This window comes from Chanodichthys erythropterus, chromosome 14, assembly GCF_024489055.1.
Source record: "Chanodichthys erythropterus isolate Z2021 chromosome 14, ASM2448905v1, whole genome shotgun sequence".
Taxonomy (NCBI): domain Eukaryota; kingdom Metazoa; phylum Chordata; class Actinopteri; order Cypriniformes; family Xenocyprididae; genus Chanodichthys; species Chanodichthys erythropterus.
Window position 1 is genome coordinate 30,904,232 of NC_090234.1, and position 13,163 is coordinate 30,917,394.

General features: G+C 39.4%; 2 protein-coding genes across 2 annotated transcripts; one reads left to right on the plus strand and one right to left on the minus strand.

Annotated features, from left to right (window-relative positions):
• Positions 1 to 1,185: 1,185 nt before the first annotated feature.
• zic5 (zic family member 5 (odd-paired homolog, Drosophila)) lies at positions 1,186 to 4,171 on the minus strand. The gene is made up of 2 exons (XM_067409107.1): positions 3,121 to 4,171; positions 1,186 to 1,631 (listed from the first exon to the last, which is right to left on the minus strand). The coding sequence occupies exons 1-2, from the start codon at positions 4,169 to 4,171 to the stop codon at positions 1,186 to 1,188; spliced, it is 1,497 nt and encodes a 498-aa protein (XP_067265208.1).
• A 4,731-nt stretch (positions 4,172 to 8,902) lies between these two features.
• Positions 8,903 to 12,012, plus strand: zic2a (zic family member 2 (odd-paired homolog, Drosophila), a). Its single transcript, XM_067409108.1, has 3 exons — positions 8,903 to 9,881; positions 11,361 to 11,524; positions 11,818 to 12,012. The coding sequence occupies exons 1-3, from the start codon at positions 8,903 to 8,905 to the stop codon at positions 12,010 to 12,012; spliced, it is 1,338 nt and encodes a 445-aa protein (XP_067265209.1).
• The last annotated feature ends 1,151 nt before the right edge of the window (positions 12,013 to 13,163 follow it).

The following is a 13,163-nucleotide window of genomic DNA, read 5'->3' on the forward strand; positions in this document are numbered from 1 at the left end:
GTTTCGTTTGGTTGGTTTGACTTTTCCCAAGTTTTACAGAAAAATAAACATTGTTACTCACTGAATGTTTAGTTTAAATCAAAACTAGCAAATTTGTTGAATTTTGAAAGAGATACGCACACTGATCAATGAATGAATCAAGGCCTTTTTTATTGAAAAGACCATATTTACACGTCCTGCCTTTTATTCAAGTTTTCCATATAGCTATACACAAACATCACATTTCTTCACGACCTTCTTACGGTTTTTTTTCCATCAACACCATCATGCACCTCAAAAGAAAGAGTTACTACACGATTCATGCGAAATATTCTTCACATTATACATCCTATTCAAGTAAGACTTTTTTACAGAACACGATAAAAAGCATCACTTCTTTTCACCAGAATTATATTATTCTTTGGTGTATCTGTACTTCCAGACCAACATTAATACCAGCAAATAAATTACAATGTACAAAACTTGTTGAGACGCTACGAAAACATTCACAAGCATCAATACCATTTACTATTTACAAATCAGTCAGGGACAGGCCTGTCAATGATACATTATTTAGGGTCTCAATGGACATATTTAGTACTCCTTAATCAGAGTTACATTGATTTTGCATAAAATATAGGTTTAAATATTTTAAATATCACAAAAAAAACCGTCCTGACCACAGATATTGTATAAACTTTAACAAAGACTCCACCCATTCATTTTTTTTTTTTTTTTGGACACTGACAATATACAAAAACTCAAAATTATTGTCACTGCAATTTTTTCCCCCTCAGACATTTAACGTGTAGAATGATTCTCTATAAAAGATTTCTGTGCAACAAAGGGGTGTAGTAATAATAAATCAACTTAAACCTAATTTATAAATCCTTTTAGCTCATAATTATTTGATGACAAGTCAGTTAAAATCTTTTTAAAAAATTGACAGTTTTTTTTTTTTTTCATGTCAGTTATTTCATGTTGCAAATTACAACTGCTTATAAACGCGATAATCATATGAAACATAAATTGCATCAATGCTCTGAGCATGTTTTAAGGGCAAACTGGGGGCAAAATCTTTCACCCACTGACATCCATAGGTGTTCCACTTCTTCGAATTGCAACACTTGAATTTTGTATTATTATTATTATTATTATATTATTTATGTGGACAATTCACAATGAATATATTCCTTGCTGTTCACATCAGAGCATTGCCCTTGGATCTGTGTGTCTGAAAGAGTCCTCATCGTCGGATTCCGACGTTGGCACATCGCTGGAGGGGGTGTGTAGATTGTTTGGTCCAGCACTCCCTTGGCACACGTACCATTCGTTTAGGTTGGTCACCTGAGGGGAAAGGTTCGACGAACGGTTCCTGTGGGGATCCAGGTTTGGTGAGAGGGCATCACCGATAGTCGTAGACGAGGGATGGTAAGAGGAGCCCGTGTTGGCGGAAGGGGGCGGAGGAGACTTGCAGTGAACCTTCATGTGTTTGCGTAGAGAGCTCGGGTGTGTGTACGACTTGTCACAACCCCTCACTTTACAGAAGTAAGGCTTATCGCTCGTGTGGACGTGAGAGTGCTTTTTCCTGTCACTGCTGTTCGCGAATTTCCTGTCACAGCCATCAAACTCGCATTTGAACGGCTTCTCACCTGACAAAAGAGAAAAACAGAGCATTTAGATATGGAAATCACGTATACATTTTTAAATTGTGTTGTTTACAGGAAAATAATAGCCAATGCTATGTCCCACGCTCTTTACTAAGTAAGCACTAATGGATGGTTTCGTTTTGAAAATCACAACATTACCACTGTAACCCCACAGTACTTATTTTCTGCTATTACATATGGAATGTTCAGGCGCACCACATGACTTATGCAACCACTCTGTAAATGCTCTCATTTTCTCTGACTGAAGCTTGCCAAATCTCCTCAAGAACTCTTTTTATTGTTTTACTGGATATGCAACTGAGTCAACTACTGATAAAACATTTCGGCTTGACATCAGATTGTCTGGAGTAAAAGAACTGGCCCAGCTTTACAAGATATCCAAATCATACGTCAAACATACATCACACATTGCATTGATTCAGTGTTATCATATAAGTCCTTATTACAAAAATACCACAGGTGACGTTGTACACACATTCATTGCTGATTCAAGATACCACCATGTTACAACCATTATAAATGTATACTCTAAGTGGGTTTGACACGCTAGCCTACAAATTCAGGGCGCAATTTACGTCAGCACGTGTTGAGAGCAGAACACGATGCAGTGGATATAGTTAAAGATCCTAAACAGTACCTGCAACTTCTTAAGAACTGGCAATAACAAAATGTTCACATGAGAGCATATTTGTACTAACTGGACTGGAGGAAGAGCTTTATATTTATTAAAATATCGTCTATATGTACAGCACACTCGTGAAACATTTTCTTATTTCTAATACAGGCATGAGGGGAACACCAGAAGCAGAGGCCTTCCTCGCTCCGCAAAAATGCTAACATAGTTTGGTTAATCAAAATGTGGGAAATGCCCTATGGCTGGCCTATTCTCCATATGTACATATAGCATGGATCTATTCACTCAGTTTGTAATTCCCTGTGGTTTCAAAAGAGACAAACCTTCATGTTACTATTGTAACTGCAGCCTAATTAAATTTATACTTTCCCTGTTTTCCTCTTTAGAATTTACACAAGTAGCACTGAAATGCAACAGCAGCCAGATCTCTTCACCTTAGAGTTTTTGCATGTCTCCTTAATATAAAAGTGCATGCATTAAAGAAAATATAAAAAAAATATAAAACACTTTTCTACTCATAGCAGCGTAGTAGTACAAGTAGAAATATGCAAGTTGATCTCTCGTTGCATTTTCAAAGTGCATGACACAAAACAACACCAAGGGATACCTTTGCTTGGCGAATACGCACTTTAACAAACAGCCCCTTTAACATTGGCTCTGTATGAAAGGGGGATATTTGTGGATACATGAAGTGAGAGGACAAAATGTAACTTTGTTCCCTCATAACTAACGTTGCTACATATCAAGAAAATTCGACTATCTGCCAAGTAGCGCAAAAACGTTCAATAACAGACACCTATGAAGTGTTTTCAAGGAATTTGTTAACTTTTCACTAACCTGTGTGCGTCCTCTTGTGAATCTTGAGATTTTCCGAGCGTGCAAATACTTTGCCACAACCGGGAAAGGGGCACGGGAACGGCTTCTCGCCCGTGTGCACGCGAATGTGATTGATCAGTTTGTACTTGGCTTTAAACGCCTTTCCCTCGCGCGGACACTCTTCCCAGAAGCAGACGTGACTGCTCTGCTCCGGTCCCCCAACGTGCTCCACCGTGACATGGTTGACGAGCTCGTGCATGGTGCTGAAAGTTTTCGAGCAGGGTTTCTTGGACGTCTGCTCCTGGTCAATCCACTTGCAGATGAGCTCTTGCTTGATGGGCTGCCGCATGTATCGCAAAAACGCCCCCGTGGCTCCGTGAGGAGCCGTGGCGAGGTTCACATTTAAGTTCATGGAGTTGTAGCTGTGAAGTGAAGAAGATCCATAGTGCTCGGGCCTGTGGCCGAAGTGCTCTGGCCTGCCGTAGATGTCCCCCGGTAGACCCAGACGCATCTGCCCGTTGAGGGCATGGTGGTGGTGGTGGTGGGCACCTGGGGCCGCTTGCTCGTGCAGTCCAGAGAAAAGTGGATGGGCACCACCTTCCGCGTGCCCATAAGCACCTGTTGGGGAAATGAACATGCCATGGTGATGAGGGGAGGAGGCGGAACTATGCTGGTCGCCAAGTGCATGCATAGCAGAGGCTGAGAGCTCTCTCCTGAGGATGAAGTCCCTGCTGGTGGTGTAGCCTGTGTGGGGGTGAGCCACGGGGAAACCAACTGTGGTCTGAGAAGACGTGAAAGATGCCGCGGTCTGGGCTTCGGGATGGCTTTGAACAGGCTGAGAGGGACTAAGTTTGAGAGCATTGGTCTGTGCCATGTGCTCGGGTCCAAATGGAGTGAGAGCCACTCCGGGGTCGTTGCCCATCTCCCCAGGGTGGAGGTGGGCATGGTGGGAGTGCGGGTGATGCCCCCCTATCCCCGGGAAGCCTGTCATATTCTGATGAGGAAGGGCTTGAGTCGATGCCAAATCCGCTAATCTTATCGCCGAATTCCTCTTGCTTAAAGGGGGCTCCATCACTACGCTGTCATGTCCACGCTCACCGCTATTGTTTTCGCCAACTACGGGCCTTCTGAAACCATTAAAATATATGTATATGGCCGTCTATAGAACTTCTTTTGTCCTGCCTCTAACTCTGCTTGCTCCTTTTCCCACTCTGTCCTCAAGCGATTGGCAGAACATACAACAGTTGGAGGACACAGTGGGGAATAGAGTTTAGAAATGGCACTGCGGGTATTGGACAGATTTCGGTGACTGGCAGTTAAGAGAACGAAGCGATTGGCTGTCTTTCAGCGCAGAGGCTCAGCGGGGTTCCGCCCCCTCACTCTCTTCATCACTGTTCACTCCAGAAAGTTGTGCTCACAAACTTACAGGAAAATCTGTTTACCGAGACACATACACACGTGGAAGGATGTTGTTTTTCTCTGCGCGCAAAACAGTGACACTACACACGCTGGAGCATATTGTGCAAAACTCCACACACCGTTTGATATATATATATATATATATATATATATATATATATTTCAATTAAATTCAAATAAATAAAATTAATAATTAAAACTTTGTCGAGCATTAATCCTGAATTTTTTTTCATCAAATAAATTAAGTATTATTACGCTGACAGATGTACAGATTAAGGATCAATTGGGGATAATGCAAATAAAATAAAAATTAATTAAAATAAAATAACCAGCGGGATACAAACATACACATGCTATACCACACTTTGTTTTTAATTGTTTTAAAGTATATAGATAAAACTAAATTATTAGACACATAAAGCAATATCATATATGTGTTGTGTGTATGCAAAACAAAAAAGCTTTACGCCTTAATAAACAGAAACAGCAAGAAGCTACGTTCATGAAATTATTTCTGCTTTGTCCAGTTTATAGCACTATAATTTTATATAATCAACATTAATAATTAAAAAAAAAAAAAATTCAAATGCAATCAATGTGTTTTAGCATGTTATGTGTGGTTAAAAACACAATTGTGAACACTATAGATCTTCGGTCCACCGGGCGCTGTCAGACACTGATAGATTCATGTGTAGAAAGTACAGAGGAAAAGAAGCGACCCTTGACATACATATTACAAAATATAATCTCTCCAAAAAGCGTTCTGTGACATGATTCTTGCTAATTATATAAAGAAATATTTTCCTTTAAATTGAAAGTTATTTTCTTTTTTCTTTTTTTTAAAAGAATGTCTAAGAAACATATTACTATTCACATACTTTCATCTCATGTTTGTTTGTGTGTGCTGTACGTGTGTGTCATGATGCACGTCCACACCCTTTTAGAGTCCATGTTGAACTCAGCAGGAAGTGTATGCCATTGATTTAATATGTCTTAATTCAAAGACATCTTTTAAAATGCTTCAGGGCAGTTGTTACCATATTCCAAATATTTTTTTTCAAAAACTAATTAACAAAGTACAGCAGAAGGTTAAACTGGAATAACAGGCCCAACCTGTCTTAACAATAGAAAATAACAATTCTACTTACCAATTGTTAGGTCACATGTCTATCTAACAATACTAAAAAATAATTTCAAAATCTTGAAAAATATGGAATTTATCAACATTTTTAGTCAGATAAAACTGCATAATCAAATTCATCAAACCTTGAGAGAAAAAAATATATTTATGAGATTTTGTTATCATAGTAACTGAAAGTGTTGTGATTTCCTGCGTAAGCTATATCATGCCTGTCAGCTTTGTCAGGGTCTTAATTTAGGGTGAATGGAACCACGATGTATGCCGGTTAATGTGACAGAAGCATTACATTCTATGCATTCTAATTGAGATTTACACATCCCAATATTTACCTTCTGAATTCTGTTGGACGAACAGACCGTATTCAAGAGTGTCTTGAAAAATAATTAAATCGTATTAATTGCAGAGTACACTTAGCCTACAATAAAAGTTAATAATGATGACAATTCATAAATAATACATATGTTTAAACTAGCTTGTGAGTTAATCTGAATTTTCGTTGGTTCTTGTTTATGAAACGACGTAACGGAGAGAGAAGGGCAGTACTTGTCTTAAACCTTTAACAGAGAGGATTTCTTAATAAGTTCAAAGGGTAGCATATATTTGTTCTCTACTGGTCGAAGGTCAAACACCCTTGAAATACCCAAGGTCACTAAAAGTAACCAACAAAGCATCGCCATATTGATAATGTCAAAGTTAAAAGAGGTGGCTTGTTGCTTTGTCTAAGAGCATTACACTTTAAAGCAAAGCTATATTTCATGTCAACAGAGTTATGATCGTCAGGTATTCAAAGGTTAGTTGGGATTTTCTGCTTTTTACATAAGAGGAAAAAAATAGGGAATAATATCCAGGCACTGGCGTATATTTTTTAATATTAAACCAAAGTTATTTCCCCTGTTCCAGTGTGCGTGTATGTGTGTGTGTGTGTGTGTGTGTGTGTGTGTGTTATTAGCTTTTTCGAACTTTTTCCCTTCCTTGCTACATGAGAAAAGAAGAACAAAAACTGCGGCTATGTGTTCCGGGCTGACTGCACTCGCAGTCTAATTTCGCTTTCTTCTCCTCCTTGCCCACTGAAAGGGGGAAAGGTTTTTGTGGTTTTCTGGAGAAATAAAGAACTTCTTAGAGAGGTCGGCAGACGTGACTTTGAACTTGGATCAGATCCTGTGTTTCCTGTGGAGAGGGTAGAAATAGTCTTGGAAGAATGGTACATAACGTTCAAACAGCATGGCTTTGAGCTGAGGCACACAGAATTCCCAAAGTTTTATACATCCTCCGCCCTATTATTTACAGCTTAAAACGTTCGGAGAAGAGGAAAGACAAGACAAAGTGTGTTGTGCGTTGGAACGGGACTTTATGGGACTTAGTTTCAATGAAATTGTAAGTAAACCTCCTTTAAATGAATGCATGAATATTAACATTTAAGTAAACGCTGGGGAGCTGTAGGACTATTTCTTAGATCAGAAATGGTCAGTGGAGTGGCTTGTGTACATTGGCCTGGAATCCGTAATGCAGTAACTCCATCCACATGTGCTTGAATAACTTCAGTTGAACGGTTTCGTTATTGTCCGTGAGTGTACAGGATAGTCTACATTGGCTAGTAAAAGCTCGCATTTACGCTTGTTCCGTAACCACAAAATACCGCTGAACTTGATTTTAAATAATGCAGATTCCCTGATTTATTCAATCGGAAAGACTAGGCTCTCGGTCTATGACGTCACTTTTTATATTAAAGGCAGCCTAAATCATATTGTGCTTGTTTGACACAAGCATACAACCATATATAGCTAAAATAAAGCAATTGTCATCCTGGAATGTGCTGAAATACTCAGAATACGCATATTTGGGTGCTTAGGAATAAGTACTGGTGGTAGAAAAAATGTAGGTAGTAGCCTACAAAATATCTCAAATGTATACTGTTGTTGTATTTGCTGTGTTTCAAACAATACCTGAAGTTTACGCTTCTGTTATAATGAAAATACTATTTGCATATTGTTATTCAGAGTAGCTTTGGTACCAGCTACGAATAAGTGCGTTTTTAAACCAAATAAATTAACCCAAGTAGGCCTATTAAAGATGAAGTTGATGGCAATGACGACAATGTACCATCGCTGACTCCGTCTACTGCCCAGTTTTCCATATTATTGATTTTTTTAGTAGGCCTACTTCATGTTTCAATAGGCTAATGTAATAGGCTATTTATTTATGAATACATGTTTGTTTGTTTTTGATGTGTCAATCAACACTCATGTAGGCTAGACATGATCACATCCTGACGAACACATACAAACTGAATGCGTAGCCTACTTGTTTCATATTGACAAAATGTGTTGTCATACTCACGTGCAGATTGAATCAAGGCACCTGGAGCGAGGTTTGTGAGTTTGTATTTCATTCACGCTAACCTTGACTGTTTGTTGGATTACAGTATGCGAAAGTAAGTAATTGGATTTTGCTATAACCTAAATATCTTAGACATTTTAAATCGTTAAATGAGTATGCAAACAATACTGATGTCTCACGAGGTTTTACACGTCCACCAAAGAATTATGGGTTACACTTACTCTTATGAGCCCGCGTGGCAATTGATTTAGATTTATTAAACGATCTGATTAAACGCGAGTATTTTTGCTTTCCCTCTACCTATTCCCCGAAAAGGCTCTCCGAAAAGTAGGCGGTAATTATCGGTGGAAGATGGCGATCAGCGATTAGTTGCCAAAGGAGTGCGTTGGATTGGAGGGGCGCCTAGGATTGATGAGGAGCGGCGGCCAATGAGAGCGCGTCAAATGAATGACCGGGCTCCAGTTAAAGGGGGCGTAAGAGGAGGTAGTGCCAGTCCACTGAGAAAGAGGGACCCTCCGAGATAAACATAGACAAGCGAAAGAAATAAACATTCCAATTCGAGATGCTTCAAGAACAAGGAAGACTTAGTAAGATAATGACTCGTATTTTCGTGTATTCTGAAAATAACGACATCGACTCAGTTTGAAAGGAAAAGCGCAAAGGAATCTTTTCATTTCGTTGCATTGGGGATTTTGAGTAACAAGTTATCCACAAGAAAAATATAGCCTAACTTAATACGCAAAGCTTTTTTTCCTATGAGCGGATCGAACTTCATCGCCTCATGTCGTGTTATCAAATCTGGAAGTTAATATTCCCGTAGCGCATTCGATTTTATTTTTTTATATGTTTTGTTGAAGCGCCGTGCATAGACTGCTTGAAAGAGAATTGGTTTTGCTCAACGAAAGCATGTTACTGGACGCTGGGCATCAGTTCCCTGGTTTGGGAGTGGGCACCTTTGCCAGGCATCATCACTCCTCCAGTGAGATGCAGGACAGAGACTTGAGTTTAGCGCAGAACAGCTTCGTCGACTCGGCACACATGGGCGCCTTCAAACTGAACCACGATCTCTCGCCCGGACAGAGTTCTGCATTTACGAGCCAAGCGCCCGGTTACCCCGCAGCGGCTCTGGGCGCGCACGCGGCTCATGTCACATCATACGCGAGCTCGCCGTTTAACTCCACGCGGGACTTTCTCTTTCGCAGCCGTGGATTCGGGGAATCGTCACCGGCGGGAGGCCAGCACGCACTCTTCGGCCCCACTGCCGGCTCGCTCCATCACTCTCACACAGACAGCCAAGGCCACATTCTCTTCCCTGGCATCCACGAGCAGCATGGATCTCACGGCTCCCCAAACGTGCTCAACGGGCAGATGCGACTCGGACTACCGGGGGAAGTTTTCGGGCGATCAGACCAGTACCACCAGGTCTCCAGCCCGAGGACCGACCCCTACTCAGCCGCCCAGCTGCACAACCAATACGGCTCCATGAATATGAACATGGGGATGAATATGGCAGCGCATCACCATCACCCCGGTGCCTTCTTTCGCTACATGAGGCAGCAGTGCATTAAGCAAGAGCTCATCTGTAAGTGGATCGATCCAGAGCAGCTCAGTAATCCTAAGAAGAGTTGCAATAAAACTTTCAGCACCATGCACGAACTGGTCACCCACGTCTCGGTCGAGCACGTTGGAGGACCCGAACAGAGCAACCACGTCTGCTTTTGGGAAGAGTGTCCCCGGGAAAGCAAGCCCTTTAAAGCCAAATATAAACTGGTCAATCACATCCGCGTGCACACGGGAGAAAAACCTTTCCCCTGCCCGTTCCCTGGATGTGGCAAAGTCTTCGCAAGATCAGAAAACCTGAAGATTCACAAGAGAACACACACAGGTAATTATGATATTTGTTTCTGCTTGAGCTCGTAACATTAACATCTGTGGGTGTTGAATATGTTTTGGAGCTACAACAGTCCATTTTATCAACCCTAGAAATAGTATCGCAAATAGTGGTTCTTACAAAATTAAGCTGATTATGCCAGGACGGTGTATTTTTAGACTTTGAAAGCGCAAGCAGATTTAGATCTTTAAAAGAAAACGGATGTTTGTGTGCACATATCCAATTCGTTTAAGTGAACACGACTGAAAGCGATTATACCTGAACTCGTACGGAGTAGGCTAAATGCGATGTTTTGCAACAATGTGCTGAATTATGTAAGAGACTGTCGAGGGTTTGTGGTTCATAAACTTTAAACGGGTCAAAGGCGACTCGAGGGCTCGTCGCGTGCGCAGAGCAGCCGTAAATCTCTCCAACCGGTTTAATGTTTGCGTGGACCAATGCTCAAGCACTCGGGTGACTACGTCAGGATTTTGAAATTTACACCAGTTTATTTTGTAAGATTTTTGGCCACTTACCGGAGTATTTTAATTGTTGTTAAAATTAGAAACAATGTATATAGCCTATATATATATATATATATATATATATATATATATATATATATATATATATATATATATATATATATATATATATATACACACACACACACTAACAATAATACATTTTATATTTAAAAACAATGATTACAAAGTGTATACATAGCGCATAGCTACACATGCATATATACGAATTACAAAATAAATGCAGACCATTTCCAACACAAAAAAGACAACATAAAAATAAGAATAGGCTATATTTCCTTCTTTAGGAATGGGCGATATGTGGGCCTTTTGTTATTCTTTCCATTGCATTGACAGTCTATGTGTTAGACAGGCCATTACCAGGGTTGCACATTTGAGCAATTTCCTCTTTAGAATACACGGAGGTATTGAGCCTTCTATTTGTCAAGGTGTTAATTGCATTTTGATTATTTCTAAGCAAATGGCTAAGTTTTGTGTGGGGCTGACAAAAGCTGAACGTTGAAAATAGTGTGATTGATTATTTTAATTTTGTTTTGTTTGGACAGGTTGCTGAATAAAGCAAATTCTTGCAAACGTAATGATCAGCAGAATTAAATTGTATATATCTATTTATTGTTGTAACTTTTACACTGCTCATATTTGAAAGGCTTTAGATGAGGCTGTGTTGACCCCCTGTGTCGTTGTAAGGCGTACTACAGCTCTGTATTACAACTACGTGCATATGATAACCCCTTGAGTGATTTCCTTTAAATTTATTTAAAAAGCTTTGTTTTAGATGTTTTGTCTTTAGAAATAATTACATTTTTATATTCTCTTGAATCTATACCTGAATCGCAGATTTATTATATATTGTAATATGGCTATTTTTGTGGTGTGTTTTAAAAAATAAAACTGATTTAAACCTTAATTACTAATCGTGTGAATGTTTATATTGTTTTTTTCTTCTCAGGGGAGAAACCATTTCAGTGTGAGTTTGAGGGATGTGATCGGCGCTTCGCAAACAGCAGTGACCGAAAGAAGCACATGCACGTTCACACGTCAGACAAACCGTATCTGTGCAAAATGTGCGACAAGTCCTACACTCACCCCAGTTCTCTTCGAAAGCATATGAAGGTAATTCCTCTAGAACACAGAATGAGAAATACAGTATTTATTTGTCACTAAACTGTTTAAAGGCAACTTCGTGTATTAACATCAATGATGCATTTAATTAAAAACACTAACAGACATGACTGTTATATATACATAGCAGATTATCAGCTAATGCATTGATATTGTCATATTTGAACGAACTATTTATTTGTCCAGAATTTACTCATGAAAAAGTTTTACCAATACATGCTATTCATGATTAATTCCGAGGATCATTAATTATTTAATTTTTGCGCGCGCGTGTGTGTGTTTAGGTTCACGAGTCATCCCCATCTGCATCTGACTCGTCGCCAGCGGCAAGTTCTGGTTATGAGTCCTCAACACCCCCTGGTCTGGTGTCCCCCTCCACTGAGACCCAAAGCAACAACAATCTGTCGCCTTCCTCAGCGGTCCACAGTTCCAACAACCACAGCAGTTTATCGTCCAATTTCAGTGAATGGTATGTTTAAGACTGTGCCATCCCTGGAGGAACCATTTCAGAAAACCAGGAGATCCATATACAGCTTGTACAAAACGAACGCTCCTATAATACGCGCTTGTCCAGCAGGATTTAACATTCCCACAACGACAGAAGAAACGTGCGCAAAAGCACTAAACATAATCTTTTTTTGTACATACTACCCGCTCTCTTTCCCAATGGTTGTAATAGATTTTGTCGGTTTTTTGGTGTATAGATGTTCCTTCAATGGTAGCTATTTCTCTAACTGGACTTTTTAGTGCACATATTACCATAAAGTTGTATTATCATAATGAATATTGTGATCCCATTAAGGCAAACTGATTGTAAACTAAACAACTATTAACTGGAAAGAGTGCCAAAGTCAACATTTAACGAAGACAGACACAATATTTGCTTGTGAATGTATATCTTAGTTTGCTGGGCTTAACTTGTGATGTTTTGTGCTTTGCAAGTTTGAATTGTGAAATATATTTGGAAGATTGTGGGGCAAATTAATGTCGTGCCGTTAAATATCTGTAACTACACCCTTCTTTTTGTAAATATCGACTGCCATATTTATCCATTTGTAATTAAATTATGGTATTTACTTGCTACAGATGAAACAATATTTATAAAGAATGTTTCTTTACTATAAATATGTACAATTATGGGCTGAACAGGGGCAGTTGTTTTGTTATATGTGTTTTGTTCAAAGTTTGAGAAGTGTTTTCTCCATTATTGTGATAAAAATTTTACTGCATACAGATATAATAAAACGTGGTGCAAGTGTACAATCTTTACAACGCGTCGTGTTCCTTCCATGCTTTCTACAGATTATAAACTTTGACAACTTTTAGGCCATCTTTTTGTGTAGTCTAAACAGACTTTAAAACAGAAATTTGACCGTGGTCAGAAGACGCATTTAGCTGTTGTGTTACAAGGCAGAATTATCTTTCCATAAACATTTCGGCGTTTCAAACACCAATGACCACTAGAACTGATAGAGATATTTCAGCATTTTAAAAGAAAAAAGACAGAAACATTTTAATAGAGCTTTCGCAGCAATGCACAGGCGTACTGAGTGCAGTACGAAGAAAATAGATACACGGAAAAACTGACTTTTATGTCCATAATCTCAGTACCAATAATATAAAGTTTTTC